General features: G+C 44.0%; 1 protein-coding gene across 2 annotated transcripts in view; it reads left to right on the forward strand.

Annotated features, from left to right (window-relative positions):
- Positions 1–562: 562 nt before the first annotated feature.
- The window catches only part of LOC116944091 (rhophilin-2-like), a 62,250-nt gene continuing 44,075 nt past the window's right edge, over positions 563–18,737 (forward strand). Inside the window, exons 1-4 of one of the 2 annotated variants that reach the window (XM_032957505.2) lie at positions 856–984; positions 9,142–9,257; positions 16,301–16,429; positions 18,559–18,634. In XM_032957505.2, the coding sequence (XP_032813396.2) occupies positions 940–984; positions 9,142–9,257; positions 16,301–16,429; positions 18,559–18,634 (366 nt within the window). In that variant the 5' untranslated portion in view covers positions 856–939. Of the gene's footprint in view, positions 985–9,141; positions 9,258–16,300; positions 16,430–18,558; positions 18,635–18,737 lie in introns of both variants that reach the window. The other variant, XM_032957503.2, reaches the window with a different exon arrangement.

An 18,737-nucleotide genomic window follows, 5' to 3' on the forward strand; every position in this document is an offset into this window, starting at 1 on the left:
TCCTCCTCCACCACCGCTTCCTCCTCCACCACCGCTGCCTCCTCCCTCCTCCTCCACCACCGCTGCCTCCTCCCTCCACCACCGCTTCCTCCTCCTCCACCACCGCTGCCTCCTCCCTCCTCCTCCACCACCGCTTCCTCCTCCACCACCGCTGCCTCCTCCCTCCTCCTCCACCACCGCTGCCTCCTCCTCCACCACCGCAGCCTCCTCCCTCCTCCACCACCGCTGCCTCCTCCCTCCTCCACCACCGCTGCCTCCTCCCTCCTCCACCACCGCTGCCTCCTCCCTCCTCCACCACCGCTGCCTCCTCCCTCCTCCACCACCGCTGCCTCCTCCTCCACCACCACCGCTGCCTCCTCCTCCAACTCCGAGCTGCGTCATCCGCTCTGAGCCGCATCGGTGGGGGCAGCGCAGGGGGGGGGGGGCTCGCGAGGAAGGGGGCGGCGGGGGGGTAATGGGCGGTGTACGCGGGGGCGGGGCTCGGCGCGAGCTCTGCCCAGGTGAGGGGCGGTGCCGGTGCGGGCTTTGCAGGGTGTCACGATTCACGATTCACGATGGCACGCGATTCCATTAGAGGTCGCGATTCTTAGCGTGAATAGGTTCTTTCGTTTTCTGTAGGCTCATATTAAAGATAACTCCTCGGGGCTCGCCATCGGTCGGAAAAAATAATAATCATAGGCAGGTTAGCGCAGTCTCTTTTGAATTGTGATTTAATCTTAAGAAATGTAATCGATTGAAAAAATAATGTTGATTCAATCGCGAATCCATGAATCGTGACCGACGCGAGGCCGTGACGCGACGCGATGGGCGGGGCCGTGTCCCGGATAAGGGCGGGGCCACGTTGAACGAGGGGGCGGGGCCGTGGGGGCAGATTCACCCCCCACTCACCCCCCCACCACCACCACCACCCAGCGTCTCGTCGCTTCTCGGGAACCCGCGATGTCGGACGGGGAAGCTGCGGAGAGCGAGGGCAGCTTCCGAAAGGTGCGCGATCTCCCTGTCCCCACCGTGTCCCCGCCGTGTCCCCGCTGTGTCGGCGATTGCCCTGAGCCGGGGGCCGTCTCTTCGAGGGGTGATGGTGGCGATGTGGGGGAGCGCCTCGCTGCGCCCACCCGTTGCCAGGCAACCGCCCATCTGTTCCTCTGCGGCAGCGGCGGCGAGATGCGAGATGGAGTTGGGGTTGGGGTGGATGTTGTGAGCTTTGCGCTCGTTGACCCGGGAGACAGCCTTGCTCGAGTCTCATTTTACTATTTTTTTTTTCAGGAAGGTCCTGCCAAAATGTTCGCAACTCCGATTCGCGCGGTTGGCTACGTAATGTGCGAAATAAGTTAAGCATACAGTACATACAATAAGGGGGGGGCGGGCGGCGATTGCTATGCGTGATCGTGATTGAGTAATTTGGGGGGCATTTTTCTAATTTGGTATACAGTATTGGACATTGACGCCGGGAAAAAATGGCCCACTCTTGCGAATGATGTCGGGAACCTTTTTTTTTAGCGTCCACCGTGAAAGCACAAAGCGCGTGTTGCTGTGCTTAATATACGCGCAGTAGTGATAACCGGGGCAGCCCCGTTGGATTCCAACCGTGATCCTCTGCAACAAGCGGCGGCGAGGGCGCCCACAGTTGGGGCAATGCCTCCGCCGCGATAGATTGGAGGGGAGTGAGGTGCGAGGAGGATGGAGATGCGGAGATGGCGCTCCTTCCTCCTCCCGCCTCTTACGCCTCGCCTCGGGCCACAGTCACGGCGAGATATTGGCCCGTGCCTGACCAGCCAGCACGAGTTTCAGCATGCAGCAGTGGTAGACACCGGCTCAACCCCTCACGACCCCGGCGCCCGGAGTTATTCGCGTAGTACACGTTAATTGTGCCGTCTCCAAGCGTGCGTAACAAGTGCAGTGGGGAAACCTCACAACTATCGGGCTGCCTCTCTGGCGTCTCTGGTCCTCTGCGTCTCTCAGTGTGTACCTTCTTCGTGTCTCTACATATTTGTATATCTGAGTCTTTGTGCCCCCAAGGGGCCTTTTTGCCTCTTGTGTACTGGGTCCCACATAGCGAAATGGTTGCAGAGTTTTGCTTGTGTTGAGCCAGTGGTTGCTAATCGCACCTCCCATGAGCACGGTTGGCTACGTACCGTGCAAAATAGTTTCAACATACATGCAATGCTTCTAAAATTGTGGAGGGAAAGACATGGGAAGTAGGCGTATTGGCTGCGTATTTATGTTGGGACTGCCACAGTCGGGTTATTGACATTTGACAGGAATACCGATTCTAAAGCAAGAGCCAAAAGTTTAACTAGAATTAACTGAATTTTGATTTAAAGCTTTCGTGACTGCATGGATTCATATTCTTGGTTCTTTCGGTAAAGTCACCACGTAGAAGGGAAACAATAAAATAAGAAACATAAAACAATACAATTCTCACGACGTTTCGACAGTTTTCACACCTGATGATTGCTTGTGTTGCAGTCGAAACGTCGTGAGAATTTTATTGTTTTATGTTTCTTATTTTGTTTCCCTTCTGCGTGACTTTACCGAAAGAACCAAGAATAGAATGAACTGTATACACCAAAAGCACAATTGTGCTTTTGAAGGAGCATGTAAATGAGTGAATGAATGTGATTTGCTTGCCTATTAATGGATGGCTGAATTGCAATATTTTCAAATCGTCATCATAGCCATTGATTTCTGGAATTTCGATTTCATCACCACACTTATGAATGGTATTGAATGATTTATTCACCTTTCACTCGACAACCAAGGATAGGAGCCTGTGCACACGGCTGTGAAGCCAGTGCTTAGTTAATGACCGTGTGGACCAGTGGTGATGAGATAAAGCATTGTTCAACGTTGATCCGTCGTCACAATGTTATCTGGGAGTGGTGTTTTTTTTTGTATTGAGCTCACAAACAGTAAACCACTGTTTGAGCACACTTCTAAAAACTACTCTAAGGTTAAAAGTGCCTCTAACACAAACCGTGGTACAACTACTACAAAAAACTTTTCTGTTGTATGGAATAAATCACAAATCTTTTCATCCAGCTGAAACACTGTGTTAAAGCATTACAAATGTATTGAATATATATTGAGAAAAAAGATCTCATTGTACTGGGAAATTGATGTGCGCAGCCCTCAGTATTGTCAGTTTCAGTACTTTTTTGTTGCTTTTTTAAACCTAATTGTGCAAGTGCGCAGCCAATATCCATGTTGAAATGGCCACAGGTGCATATTTCCAGACTCCTCTCCAGGGTGTGTCAGCTGGCTGGTAGGGAAATTGAAAACTTTATTTACGTTGTACAGAGTAATAGGTTTTACCCTTTTAACTGGCACAAAAACTGACACCTTTATTCAAGGCATCATGTTTGCAATAACCACAACACAAGCAGTCAAAATGCAAACAAAAGAGACAACTCTGATAATAATATGCACTGTCCTCAAAAACAGCGCACTATCAGAATATTGAGTTGTACGCCTTTTGGCGTCTTCTGGTCCAACACCAGTGGAGACTAGGCTCTAAGAAAAGCCGTCTCGGGTGTGGACCAATCAATTTCAAGGACAGTGCATATTATTATCAGAGTTGTCTCTTTTGTTTGCATTTTGACTGCGTGTGTTGTGGTTATTGCAAACATGATGCCTTGAATAAAGGTGAGAGTTTTGTGCCAGTTAAAAGGGTAAAACCTATTACTATATCTTGTTACTGGCAAAGGAGGTCTCATATGTTGTACTTGTTAGGCACGCCTGCGACTGGCTTCGTCACACCTCCGAAAACAAATGGTATATTTTTACCTATGTTGCGACATAAAATAGTGACTTGCAAAAGGCCAAAGCTTACAATGCAAAAAGGTTGCATACAGTACATTAACACATTTAAAAATTATATCATTGTGTCCGTTCAAGGTAAAAGTAATTGACATTGTACATTTTCAGGTTAGAACATCTCGAGATGTGCCCAAAATATTGCAGGTTTACAACAAACACGTTATAATAGAGCTTCAGCCATATAAATACATGATGTCATTGTTTATTGATGTAGTATGACCAACATTTTGTTGTGGTATATGCAATTGTGACAATTATATGTCATAGCATAGTGTGATTGCAACTGGTGGTAAGGCAGGAATAAGGGCTCTTGTCGGCAGCAGAGTGTGTGGTGGAGCTGTCTAGAAGTGATAACAAGCATTCCTGCAGAGCTCGGTGAGTGGGGGGGGGTCTTTGTCCCAGATTATGACCAGCAGCCAGTCAGTTATTGGGGGTTGGAGTTTGTGGCCTAGCAGGCCGTGGGGTTGTCCACGTTGCAACTCAGATCACGGTGGGGCTGAAACAGGCAGGGCCAGCTGTCAAGTGCTGACAACAGTAAGTAGCTGAGCAGGATTTGCCTAACAATAAAGAATGAAACAGGCAGCTGGACCTAGGCCACAGCAGACAGGCCAGGGCATAGGCCACTGGGTGGTAGAGTCGGGAGTGAGGCCATTTTAGAGACAAGTCTAAATTGGCTGAGCAGGAAGTGGGCAAATTAGGCAATCAAATTGTCTTCATGTTAAGAGGAGCAATGGAGAAGCACAAACATGACATTTCCATGGCAAGGCCAGTTTATCCATAGAGTAACCAGGTGTGGTAAGATCACATCAAGTGACATGGATAGATGACCCTGGTCACTCACATTGAGCAAATTATAGTTTCTTAGGCATTCCACATTCTTACATCTCATTGATTCACCATTTAGTAACATACTTAAAAAACTGCATGAAAATGTTTAAGTTAATTGTGGCTGTTGTAATATTTTAACATTTATGAATGGCATCCTCATGCTTTTTGTCATGACAAGTCCAGTTTTCCCTCGTTAAATGTAATATTTTAACATTTATGAATGGCATCCTCATGCTTTTTGTCATGACAAGTCCAGTTTTCCCTCGTTAAATATAATTGCAATTCAACATGGGCAATATTAGCCAGGATTGAGCAATATTACATAAGAACAGGGGCTCGTTCACTTTTACTTTTTCGATCCACAACAAATCAGACGAGAGGAAACCCTCACTGTCACATGTATTGTATTTACCATGTCATATGGCATGTGTCACACTTAAACCAAATCGGACATGACGATTTTGTTATTGGTGAAAGGCGGCACCACAATGATTAAATCACACGTGGGAGGGCCACTACAACATCCCACTCCCACGCATCTTCATGGAGGAGGTTAAGTTAATACTGAAAATGTTTGGTGATCCACTACATGGAAAACTTGAGGGAGTCATTGAACTCATTTAAGTAGCATGTGTGGCACAATTAATACAGTGTCCAAATCCCATACCAGGAAGCGCCAAAACTCCCCGCTGTGCACACACAGCGTACCGAGATCGGTGGAAATAAATAAGCAGCACACAGCCTTGTGCTTAGACGACAATGTGTTAGGGCAACCTTTTCCTTGTTTTTATTAAGTCTGACACAAGCAGTCTCTTTTCTGCATCATATACAGTCCCTGTACTGCGTCATACATATCATGAAGCGCAACAAATGTCACAAGGAGGCACACCCAACTTGAGTGTGACCACAGCCCAGACTTTCTTCCCTGTCATACCTTCTCCCGTAAATTACAAACGTTAAGAGTTCTGTCTATGAGTAATATTATTTTCCCAAATATTGTATGGCTATTGTATGTATGTTGAACTTTTTTCATACCTTATGTAGCCAACTATGCGAATTGGAGGTGCTGGGGCTTTTGAAATCCAATAACTGCATTCATATTTTTCTTATTTTTGATAGTTCAAACATTCTTTGTTTAATTAATGAGCTTTTATTTTCATGTCTCTGCACATTCATAATGACTGCCTCATCCTTTCTGTATGGCAAGGCCTTTACTGCCGATGTTACGGGAATATGCAACAACAAAAGCTTCAATTTTGATTTAAAGCTTTCGTGACTGTGTAGGGATTCATATTCTTGGTTCTTTTGGCAAAGTCCCTTCTACGTGACTTTACCAAAAGAACCAAGAATAACAAAAGCTTCCCTTACTTTGTACACGGATGTCTGAAACTGCCATGGGCTGTCTGACAAGTGTTTGAAACATTTTTTTAATGAAATAAAGCCTTCAAAGTTGCGCTCAAAAACATCATTATGGCACTCTTCATTCATATTATTTTTTCATCGTTAATAAAGTTTAAAACCTGTATAGGACAAGTGTGTGTATAAATAAGAGCTGCTTGTTTTTTTGGGTTATTTCTTCATCTTGGAGGTTGCATGTCTACTGTGCAGCAGCTGCTGGATCTGCCATGGGGTAGAAAGCATTGGTGAGGAGTGCTGGCATCACAGGCGTTTGGCTATGATGACATTTCGATCTTTGGTCTTCCTTTAAAAGCAAGTGGTAAGTTGAACTTTTGTAGTGTTACAAACCAGCGATTTCCACAACAATGGAGAAGCTTGAACTGTCATTAACCATTGACAATGCTATTCACGTGTGCGATGTTGTAAAGCTCTTACCTTGTGATTTGCATCACGGTTTCTTCCAATATGTGTCCCTGCCCAATGTTATGGTCTTCTCTTTCCACTCTACAACACCACAGCAGTCACCTCTTTGTCTCTTCCTCCTTGGCATGAAACCTCCCAAGCTTCTAGCAAGATGGCCTCCCAGGTCTGACCATAGGTCTTTCCCAAAGATATCAGCGTCACTTTCATTTTGAAAAATACTTGGGAACATAATTGCGGACAATTTTCACCCCAACCAAAAATGAGCCATACTAAACTCTCATTTCAAACTGTCACTTGATGTTTTTATGACCAAATATTTCTTTTGCACTCTTGTCCATCCCAAAACAGTCCAAGCTTATCACAAAAATGTCAACATTGGTCACGAAAGACTTAAATTGCCAAACGTAATGTTTTGGTTTAATTATTAAACTCTATTATTCATACACTCCATCCCTATCAAACAATCACGTGCTTTAGTCACTTTAATTAATAAATGCATCCATAAAACTCCAAACTCAGTCTTCTCATTGGCTCATTCCTGCAGACAAACTGCAGACACGGTGAAAACACACATGGCCGAATGCCTCAACATAGCTGCCCCAAGACCAATTATTGTGTTTCCCCCCAAGCATGTAGCCTTTTAGAGACCTGTATTACATTTGTAGTGAGTTCAACTGAGTCGCAGACGCACTTTTTGGAGGCAACACATTTATTGATACCAACACAAAGGTGTAACTGCCGTTTCACCAGTTAACCTATGGTTGTGGACCACCAGGCGAACTACCCTAATTACACTGGGAGGAGCTATACGGACAGGACCCCAGCTTGGGTCCAGGTCCACGTGTTGGTGACTCTTCTCGGACTTCGAACGTAGATTCTTCAGGATGACAGCAGCATCCGGCTTATCCTCACTGGTCGTGGCTGGCTCCGCCCTTGGCCACGACCACCTCGAATCCTCTAGTGGGATCTCCCCCCAGTTGGGGGGGCCCTGTGTAGACTTTACTAGTCACGTGTCCTCCGGGGTCAACCAGAGTGCCACGGCCTATAGTAACCCCATTCCATGGCTGATACTCTCATACCCCATCCTGTAGGGGTCGGCACTGCACGCTGAGCGTGGTGCCACTCAGCGCTATCCATCAGCGTTCACCGAGCCCCTCCAGGGCCGGTACTACACCCACATATACGGGGTGTCTGCGATGTCGATACATCGCACGCCGTGCCTCTCTAGGGCCGGCATTACATAGTGACGTCCACGATGTCACTACACATTTATATGATGCCTTTATGATTTCTGAGTTATCATCTTACTAAATCTGCATTCAAGTTTGTGGGCGTATGTATGCTTATCTCTATATAGTACAGTAAAACCTCTCAGCTGGATTCAGAAAAGCCAGAAGGCTTCTCGAACTAAATAAAAGATTTTTGTTTTTAAACCAATGGATTCCACCCCGAACACTGTTACCGCATACATTAATCTGCACACTCAAGGAGATGGTGTCCGTATTTGCACTACCAATTATAAATACCATATGCAAAGTATAGTATGCAAGCATAACTTGTTTACTTCTCTGTAAATAATTCATTGAATACATTCCCTTGGACGTCACGGGCTCTGTTAGAGCTTTCACACTCGATTTTTTTTATTTTGGTACAAATATATGCTTCATACTCATCAGAATATTTATTCAGCTTCCATATTTCGTGAGCCTTGGTCTTCATAATCTGCTTCATGATGATGGTAAGTGGTTTGGGTTCAACTGCAGAGTAGTGAATGTTTTGCTCATAATTTATCAATATTAAATTGTAAATATATAGTTATTCAATGTTATTAAGTGTTAAGTCTGTCAATTTGACAGAACTACAAGTGTCCTGTCTGTAATTTATCTAATGAATCCAAAAGGTTCAACCACATTGTTATTGTGTTCCTACGACCTCGCACTGTACTAATTAACAGAAAACTGACAATTTTAGAGCAATTTCCACCAATTATATATTTGTGTGATACCTTATTCTTGAATATCCACAGCAGTTGTACAATCCTAAATGGCCCGAACGCTAACTATCTTCACAGTTTCGCAAATTACATAATATCTGAAATATCTTAATAGGTTTTGAAAACAACATCGTAATTAATTCTCAAACATACAGCAGGCCCCGTCTCCAGCTCGTCTGAGATGGGGGGGGCAGTAGAATTATTGTGTGGGTACCACCATAATAGTGATGTACTGCTAAGGAGAGTGAACTTGGTTTACCCAAAGGGACTTTGGCAGGACACAGCCCAGCCCAGCGCCACAGTGGCAAGACGTTAACTCCCTCTCCTAGTGTGCAGGAGTGCGTGGGTTCAATCCCGACCCTGATGCCTGTTGTGTGTTCTCCCCACGTGTTTTTTTCTCCGAGTCCTCCATTTTTTCCCTTCCACATGTTGAAACGTATTTAGAGAATTTGGCTGCTAAAATTTTTCACGTGATAAGCCACTTAGTTGAGCTGTCTTTTGTGGCCAGGTCGCTTCTGAAAAATCTATATATCTCAGTGGGCTGTACCTGGTAAATAAAAAGTTTAGCTTAGTTCAATTCAGTCCTAGCACCGGTTCTGGACTGCAGTGGCAGTGTTAAAAACTAATTGTAAGTTGTTTTGTTTGCTATTTGCTCAATGTCGTATTTTGTGTGTTGCGTGTAGGGATGTGATCCCTTTGCTCAGACGCAGCGCAGCAAGTTGCAAACTCGGCGAGCCAAGCTCAACCAGCAGATCAACAAGGAGATGAGGCTCCGAGCTGGCGCCGAGAACCTCTTACGGTGCGTGTGGAGAACTCTCACAAGCAGAGGCATTAAAGCCTATTTCACGTTACGTAACGAGACAACGAAACAGGGATCGCACTGGATACCCTGGCTCATCAAGCCTTTGTTTTGTGCCAGTTCCGTTGTAATGGATGCCTAGCGTATGTAGGGAGGGCACTGTCTAACAGTGCAGGGCACAAACATGGTCTGAAGTAGCATGTTGAGTCCATGTTAATAGTTAATCCTGGAGACATTTGCCAGGTTTCTTGACTCTTGCTGGATTAGTAACTTTGCTGTGTTTGTGCATGCACTGGTGGAGCTTGCAAGGTCTTACAGGTTTTCTCGTGATGATTATAACAATTGATTTAATCAAGCAAAGCTGAAGCCCTTTTACTGGGCGCTGAATCCAGTTCCTGCTACACAAGTCTGCTAATTAGCATCCATTCACATTGACCATCTGTGTGATTTCTGTCGTATTGGCTCGTTTATGTGTTTTGTATGAATGTTGGTTATATATCGCAGTCTTTTGAATGTAAGACTGCTAAAAATGTTGTATGATGCACTGATGAAGTGGTACTAATGTTTTTTTTTTTAAATCCACACATTTTTGCAAATCTTTGTTATATGGAGGAGTGTTTAGGTCATGGAGGAAAAGATCTATAGCCAAATTCCGTGCGCCTCTTTTTGGGTTAAGCACAGTGCCGTACGAATGCGTTTTCCTACACAGTGGTGTTTGAGGACACAGCGGCACACTTCACTCGGCAAATGCATCCACGTGGTGCTGTTGCGCACTTGCTTGCGCACGAGGGTGTGCGTGTGTACAGGACAGCTTGCACGTGAGCGCATCTAGACGCGTAACAAGTGCATCATTTAGTTGTCCGATTCATGATTTGTGCAGGATATGTTTGACAGCCGTCAGTTATTGCTATGAGATGGTTTAGGTGTTTCCCTTTTTCTCTTATTTTACTCGTGGCTCACCGATCTTCTCATGCTTTTTTCACGGTCACATTCCACGTCTTGAGTACAGTTGGTACATACAAATGTCAAAGACTAAGTGGGTATAAAAAGTGAATTCATCATCTGCCATGATCTATTCATGTCCTTGTGAAGGCATCCTCATGCCGACACCCCCCTCCATGGTCTTGTGATATCGTTATCCATGTCGCTCCTGTACATGATCTGATCTTATCACTATTTCTTCCGGGCAGTTGTCCTATTGGACGCGTTTTCTCCTTTGGCGACCAGTCCATCACCAGTCCTATTCATTGGCCGTCAATCCTTATTGTTATGTGTTTTGCATAATCCTACTTATTATTGTTAACAGTGATGTTTCTGATTTGCGTTTGATTCTTGATCCATATATTTGTCATAATAGGTTTTACCCTTTTAACTGGCACAAAAAAACTGACACCTTTATTTAAGGCATCATGTTTGCAATAACCACAACACAAGAAGTCAAAATGCAAACAAAAGAGACAACTCTGATAATAATATGCACTGTCCTTGAATTTGATTGGTCCACACCCGAGACGGCTTTTCTTAGAGCCTAGTCTCCACTGGTGTTGGACCAGAAGACGCCAAAAGGCATACAACTCAAAAACAGCGCACTATCAGAGTATTGAGGGCTTGGGGTGAGCATTTACATTATGAGACCTCCTTTGCCAGTAACAAGATATAGTAATAGGTTTAACCCTTTTAACTGGCACAAAAAAACTCACACCTTTATTCAAGGCATCATGTTTGCAATAACCACAACACAAGAAGTCAAAATGCAAACAAAAGAGACAACTCTGAAAACTTTATTCTTCCTGCACATTCTTATTCTGAGTATTATAAAAAAAAGTATTCTCCCAAATGTACTCTATCGTGCTCTTAATCATCTCCCTATTCCTTAATTATGATCTAGATCCTTCAATATTTTATGAACAGATGGTTAATCATAATTTGAAGGATGCTACTAGAAAGGTAGATTACTAGGCATAAAGTACTCTGTTTATTACAATGTGTCATCTACTTATAAATACGTGGTTATAGCTGTGATGATGGAAACAGGATAAGCTTCTTTTTTCCAGGGAAGGAGTTTCATGGCATATAAACATGTGTTGGACTGGCTGATGTGCATTGCATGTGCTTTGAGATGGCATTAACTTTGGATTACTCTGATCCAGTGTTTTGCGAACTAAGGAAGGCTGTTAGCATTTGCCACGTCTCACTTGTGGATCTCAACAGATGAGATGCTGCCCAAGCAATTTCACTTGATAACAGGTCAATTCTCCCATGTTAACAGTTTTAACCTAGATACATTATATGCTACATTGCACAGATGTGGATGAGGATTTCACTGTGATATATATATGAAGATTGTATGGCCATTTATATCCCTATTGTGTCTAGATTTATGGTGTGATGCAAATAAACATGTTTAATTCTTTATGGCCAGTTGAGGCTAAATTTATGGGAAAAACATCCCCAGAATGTGGCAACACTTGTTATATTTTGGGTGCCATTTCATTAATCCTCTGGCATGAGGTGTCACTTCTCCATGCTGTATAAACAATTATTTTCCGTATGTCCAGTACCCACCACTAACAGTGGGACTTGGCGGATAAAAGGAGATGTTTGTGGTATACTGCGCTTTGAACCCGTTGACCTGAGCTCAATTCCAGGTCACAGATAAGAGTACTTAATTGAGAAAGTACAAAGCAAGATCCCCTCCCATACTGCCAGACGAATGCCCACTGGCGTTCCCTTGTGCCTCACCGACAGCCATCATCAGGAAGTCCCCTAGGCAACAAAAACATTACAGCAGAGCCTTGCAATCATTGATATGAGATCTCTTGAGATCCTGGGGCATTTAAACACCCAATAAATGCAAACCCTTATTCCTTATCGTCACCCTTTTTTCACCAACCCACACTGACCAGCATGGCCAAATATGGTCAAACTACCCCCATGACAAACTTGCCATAGGGCAGCCTTATCCAGCCTTGGATTGACAAATAGCTGAATAATACTATTTATCATTTGTATACTTATAGTATGGATACTCCCACCTCTTCCAAGACTTCTAGCCATTGTTGAAGAGTAGGCCAAATACCCAATAGAGGAGATCTCTGGAGTCTTTACTAGAGGGGCTGTATAGAGCACTCTGTATGGAGGCCCTTAGAGTGGTCAGAAATGGCACGAGCAAGAAATAGTGAAGCTGCACATTTACAATGTGCAGCTTTCCAGCGGTGTGTGTTTCACATGACGTGTCACGTTACTGGGTTCCCCTAACGTTGAGTAAATAAATAAAAAGCGTTGTGTCTCAATTGTGTAAGGGGCTCACTGTGACCCCCTCTGTGTCTGTGGAAGATACTAGCCTACCGATGAGAACTCCTGTAGCTGCAGCATCGCGAATCCATGCATAGTCCTGAGCCCACCGCCGCACAAGGTGGTGCACACTCATTTTCATACTTTTTGGGGAATATCAGCTGCGTGAGTTGCCCAACTAACGGTGCTGCAAGGTTGAGAGGAGTACAGTAATTGGGTTTCTGGCCTGCCTGTATGGGTTTTTGGCTGTTAACCGCATCTATCCATACGTTTTGTTGGTGTAATATGGTTTTCCATACATGCAAAGTTATTGAATGGACGAGCCCACCCTTTTACACAACGAATTGAGCACAGTGGGGCCATTTCTGTTCACCCACTTGGTGCCCATGGGTGGGATCCAGTGGGCAGGCCGTGCCCAGCCCATTTAAACGTTCCGCAGCCAATGCACGATGGCGGTGGCGCGGTGGAGGGTGACGCAGTGCCTGGGACCCAGCCAGGAGCCTTCACAAACTCTTTGTTGAATTTTTTGTATAAAGATTTCTCCCACAGCCACTTTTGTGAACCCCCACTGAATGACGGGCAGCGTAGGCTTTGTGTGCAAGACAATATGCTCCCAGAGCACACTAGCCAATTGTGAAAGGCGTTCCACGTCCGCACTATTTGCTCTGCAGATAACTGTATGGAGAAAAGCCGTTTAACTAAATGAATGCAGAAGAAATGTTCTGCATAGAGAGAGACTGAAAAACAGCTTGCTTACATGTTTTCATTGTGGAAAAGAGAAAAAACTGGTCACATAATATAAAGAATCATTAACTTGTTATTTTCTACTCGCGATATGATTAATTCCTTTGCTACAATATTAATCTTCATCACAAACATTCAAATCACAAGCAGACATCAAATAGACTCCAAGATTCCCGTGATGACACTTTATAATCATCAGTCACTACAACCTGAAAAATGTCTTCAATTGTGTTGACAAGAACCAAGTTACTTATTAAAAGAAAGCCTTGTCATTGTGTATTTCTTGTAAAGTTTAGAATAGCATCCGACCACATTTATCAATATTGATATTATCCATATGAAATCCATGAATCTTGGTAAAACCATGTCATCTGACTTTTAATGGGACGGTTACATTACTAATCTGGGTCAGGAGTCCAGACTGGTGTTCGCGATCACGGTGGTGGTGTTGTCGGTGGTCATGGTGCTGGTATGTATGTATGTAGACTACAGGGTGGCGAGATGTTAACTACCTCGCCTAGTATACAGGAGGGCCTAGGTTTGATCCCGACCCTGGCGCCTATATATTTGGAGTTTCTCCCTCTAGTCATGTGGATTTTTCTCTGGGTCCTCCGGTTTTCCCCTCTACATTTAGAAATATACGTTTAGAGTAATTGACTCCTATACATTTCCACATGATAAGCCACTTTGTTGAGCTATCATTTGTGGCCAGGTCGTTTCAGTGGGCCTTACCTGATAAAATAAAAATAGTAATAGCAGTAATATGTTGAACTTCTTTTGCACCATACATAGCCAACCATACTAATCGGAGGTGCAGTCTGAACTAAGTTTGGTAGTCACAGAGCTTATGTTTGAATTAAGAGTGGCCACAAGGCTGGTGTTGTCTACCATCACAGAGACCCATAAATGTTTACCGAGTGCAGAGTGAAGTCAAGTAATTGCTCGTTATTACTTGCCATTGCAAGAGTGGTGGCATAGTTAATCACACTCCCACATGTGTACTATCAATAGGGAGTGCTGCAGAATGCCTCATCGGCAAAAGCTTTGACCTGCCTTGGGAAACAAACACCGAGCTTCATGACTCACCCATGATTCTGTATTACAACAGAAGCGCTCACAGGGCTTATATTCTCAGGGAGCCCTTCATTCTTTTTCACTTCTTTTGAAGTGCTTCTCTGAGTCAACCCACTCATGATTGTCGCTTGTTTTAAATACACATTTCCAGCTCACTAGGTTTAGTGGCCTGGCACAAATTAGACAGACCCTAATATGTTGCATCTGGTAATATGTTCAGGAGTTAAAGGGTTTCAGAAAATGGTAACTGCATCGCGCTTTTCAGATGCACTTCTGCGGCCGTCTGGAACACTCTTTCTTCCGATATTAGCCACTGGGAACTATGCACTTTTAAATCTAGATTGAAAACTAATTTCTTTCGAACTGCTTTTTGTATTTAGTTTGTTGCCCTTCCCCCATACATCCGATTAGCACGGTTGGCTACGTACGGTGCGAAAGAAGTTCAACATACATACATACATGAGAGTTTGTGTAGTTTTGCTATTCCTCCCTTGAAGAAGTGCAGACTACAGTGGTTTACTGTTTGGTCCATAGTTTGAGTTGCACAGCCACAGTCGCACTCTGGCTTGTCTTTAAATATTCAATCATGATAGAGATGTACACATCGGCCTTTTGATGTTCTGCTGCGGTTAATGGTTACACCAGTGTCTTCGAGGAATATCAAAGCCAGGAAGTTTGATGTCTGGGGTCTCGAATGAGGTGGTTATTCTGGACGTCCGCATTGTTCTACTGTGTTCTCCAGCATTCTTCTGGATATGGGTGAGATTCTAGAATGGTGACAGCAGCGTGATCCCAGAAGGGGGATCGGGATTTGAGTTGGCGGTGAAATACATTGTTGAGGTCTTGGTTGGTGGGTCGATTGTCGTTTGCAAGAAAACGTGTAAACGCCCTTGCAGTTTGTATACCTCTGGATATTTGGTGGCAGAATTTTCGCCAGAACAGGAAGCCATTAGATTTAATGTTTTGGTTATAATGCGCATCGTGTTATTCAATTGTGCATCTAGCCGTTTTTGTGTACGAGCTCCTGGACCAGGCTGCAGTGCAATACGATGCCACTGAGCATATCGATGAGAGGGTGGCAGTTCGCAGCACATCAGTTGAGGCACTCTAGGATCATTCCTGCAAGTGTGTGTAACAGGGAGATCCTTGATTTGGTCTTTTTTTTTACAGATGTCTGTTTTATGTGTGAATTGAAGGTTAGAATGTTTATTTTCCATGTTGTTTTGAAACTATGATTGTATTCATCTCATGAGACAAATTAGCAAGTGGTAGGTCACGTGTCAGAGAATGACCTTGTAACTTAACATCATAGAGAGCTATGGGTGATGGCACTGCAATCAGCGTCTTATTGGCACTCCAGCATGAAATTTTTTTCGCACATCTGGGATGTGGCAAATTAAGCCAAAACATAAGTAAAATATGTTAATGTGAAATTCTTTGTGACTGGGCTGAGACCACAAACTCACCACACGGGTATCTGCCTCAGCGTCTCACTGATGCCGGGTCAGTGCTTCCACACAGGGGCATTGTGGGTGCCCGGAGCCACCCGGCTACATCTGGGCATTCACAAGTTTTGCACAACATTGGAAAACAATGATTACTAAAAACAGACCCAGCAGTGAAGAATACATTTTAACATTAGAGAATGATTTGTGTGCCTATATGGAATGCTTAGCTACACATGAATTGTTTTGCGACACGTGCCTGTTTAAACATTTATTGAGTACAAGGCCAGGATAACAGGTACGATTGTGTAATGGACTGTTACTTGTGTACTACAATGTAACTCGGTACGACTTTGGTGATGAAATATTCAAGATATTTGTTAAATGTAAAACTAACAGCATCAGCTCGTACATGTAAGCGGGCTGTAACTGTTTTTTTTTGCAACGGGAGCTCATTTATCCACGAAATACATTTTGTAACGACAGAGCGACCAACAACAACAAAGTCAAGGAAACGGTTGCGCTCGAGCTCAGCTTCGTCAACTCCAACCTCCAGCTGCTCAAGGAGGAGCTGGCCGAGCTGAACAGCTCCATGGAGATCTACCAGAACGACAGGTGTGCAAGTGACGGGCACCCGGCTCCACCTATCCCAACAACAATAACTGCCATTCACCACGAAGTGGCGGTGACATCACCACGGCGCTTGTGCCAGGCTATGTGCACTTTAAAGCCACGTGAAGTGTCGAACACCTGCTGGCAGGAGGTCACGGGAGAGACCCAGGCGCCATGGATTGACTGACTAACATGACTGGCCGATGCACCAGCTGTGCCCCCTACTGTGTGCTAGCTTGTTGTGTTTTAACCACCCGGCGCTCCGCTCGTTGTTGTGAGCGTCGCTGCTCTGCCCTCCGTTATTGCTGGAGGGCATCTACCTCACTGTCGAGGAGCCTCAAACACACATAGAAACAAGTGTACGTCATTTCATCCAGCTCCTCTCTGATGGGGAGGTGGCGGTGCAGCAAAACTGTTGTGTGGGGGCCACCATAAAAGTGATGTACTGTTAAGGAGAGTGAAATTTGGTTGCCCAAAGGGACTTTGGCAGGGCACAGCCCATCCCAGCGCCGTGGTGGCGAGATGCTAACTCCCTCGCCTGGTGTGCAGGTCATGGGTTCGATGGAAAAAACCTGACGCCTGTATATTTGGAGTTTGAATGTTCTCCCCATGGTCGCATGGATTTTTCTCCGGGTCCTCCGGTTTTTCCTTCCACATTTAGATACAATGTGTGTTTTGAGTATTTATCTGCAATAGATTTCCACATGATAAGCCACTTCGTTGAGCTATCATTTGTGGCCATGTCGCTTCTGAAAAATAGCTATGTAGCTCAGTGGGCCCTCCCTGGTAAAATAAAAAAAAATGTTTATAGTTTATTTATAGTTATACTTACCCACTTTTTTTCCCTAAATTATTCAGATAATACTATAGTTTATTTAGGAAAGCCTCACTATATCTCAAGACTCGATTTCAGATGGTCCTGCATTTGGATGATTGGTTATGACTCTTTTAATAAAGAGGGCTTTTCATGCAACAGAACACAGGGGTAACGAGGAAAAGCCCACAAATACAGAGGGACAGCACTAGAAGTTTCACATGGACAGGTGTAATGCTCACCATGTCTCATGCCATCTCCTGCAAGGACCATAAATCCCATTGTTTTTTTTATTGGGAACAGCATTGCCACATGAATCCTTGTCACAGTCACGATTGAATTATTTCTTTATCACCATCAAATATACCATTTATATGAATCCTAATTTTTTAAACATATATGTGAATCCTTAGGGGGAATCTTTGGGTAATAGGAAGAATCGTGGATCTGCTGAGTATGCATATAGCAAGGTTCACCCATGACAGACTGACAGATCAAAAGGAGCTACACCACACATCGTATACATTTTAAATGATACACATAGAAGGATAAATTATGTTACTATGGGGATTTGTGTTTCAATTTTGGATAACACTGAGCACATGATATATATAGACTTGCGAAGCATCAGAATACTGCAATTGTATTTAGGGCCATCGGTCCAACGTAGATTGTATGTATTCAGTTGATTAATGTGATTCTCTTCACAGCAGCTGGATGTGTTGTTGCTGTTGTAATACATTGTGAGTATGTTTGCTGTGAATATGTGCCATGCTGTTTTGCTGTGACTATGTAACATTGTATCCATTTTATATCCAAAGAGCATGATTGTTAATGTAAAACTGTTTATAGAAAGAGTGGTGTGTCAAATAAGTGTGACTGCTGAAATGTCATCATTATTAATTCAGCATTGTATACAGTACTTTGAGGATGTTACATTTGGCGGCAGGGTGGTGCAGTGGTAATTGTGCCTCACAGAAAGAAGGTTTGGGTTCGATTCTAAACTCGGGCACCTTTCCGTGTGGCGTGTATATGTTCTGCCCCTGTTCTATAATGGGTTTCTTCCAGGTTCCTCAGTTATGTACCATAGCTGAAAGAAAAAAAATACAATGTAACTGGTATTGGCCAAACATCCCAATGTTGAAAAATTACCTGCAAATTACTCACTTGAGATTAAACATAGCAGCATCATCACCCCCTATTTAAAAAAAAATTGGCAGGGCCCTACAGAAAAAAGATTATTGAAACTCGGGTTTTTCTGGATAAACAAGCATAATCATAATAATACATGAATGTGAGCATGTGTTTTTCTTGACAGTGAAGGCATCAGTGTCCCATTGATCCCGCTCGGCCTAAAGGAAACTAAAGAAGTTGACTTCTTAACACCTTTCAAGGTACGACTTGTCATTAAACATGGCAAAAAGCTGCACGACTAGAAATGTACGCACTCTAGACGTGTAAATTATGATTATCATCTTTTGCCTTTGGCACCTGTGA

This window comes from Petromyzon marinus, chromosome 20 (genome assembly GCF_048934315.1).
Source record: "Petromyzon marinus isolate PM22_M1 ecotype Great Lakes invasive population chromosome 20, UKy_Petmar_22M1.pri1.0, whole genome shotgun sequence".
Classification (NCBI taxonomy): domain Eukaryota; kingdom Metazoa; phylum Chordata; class Hyperoartia; order Petromyzontiformes; family Petromyzontidae; genus Petromyzon; species Petromyzon marinus.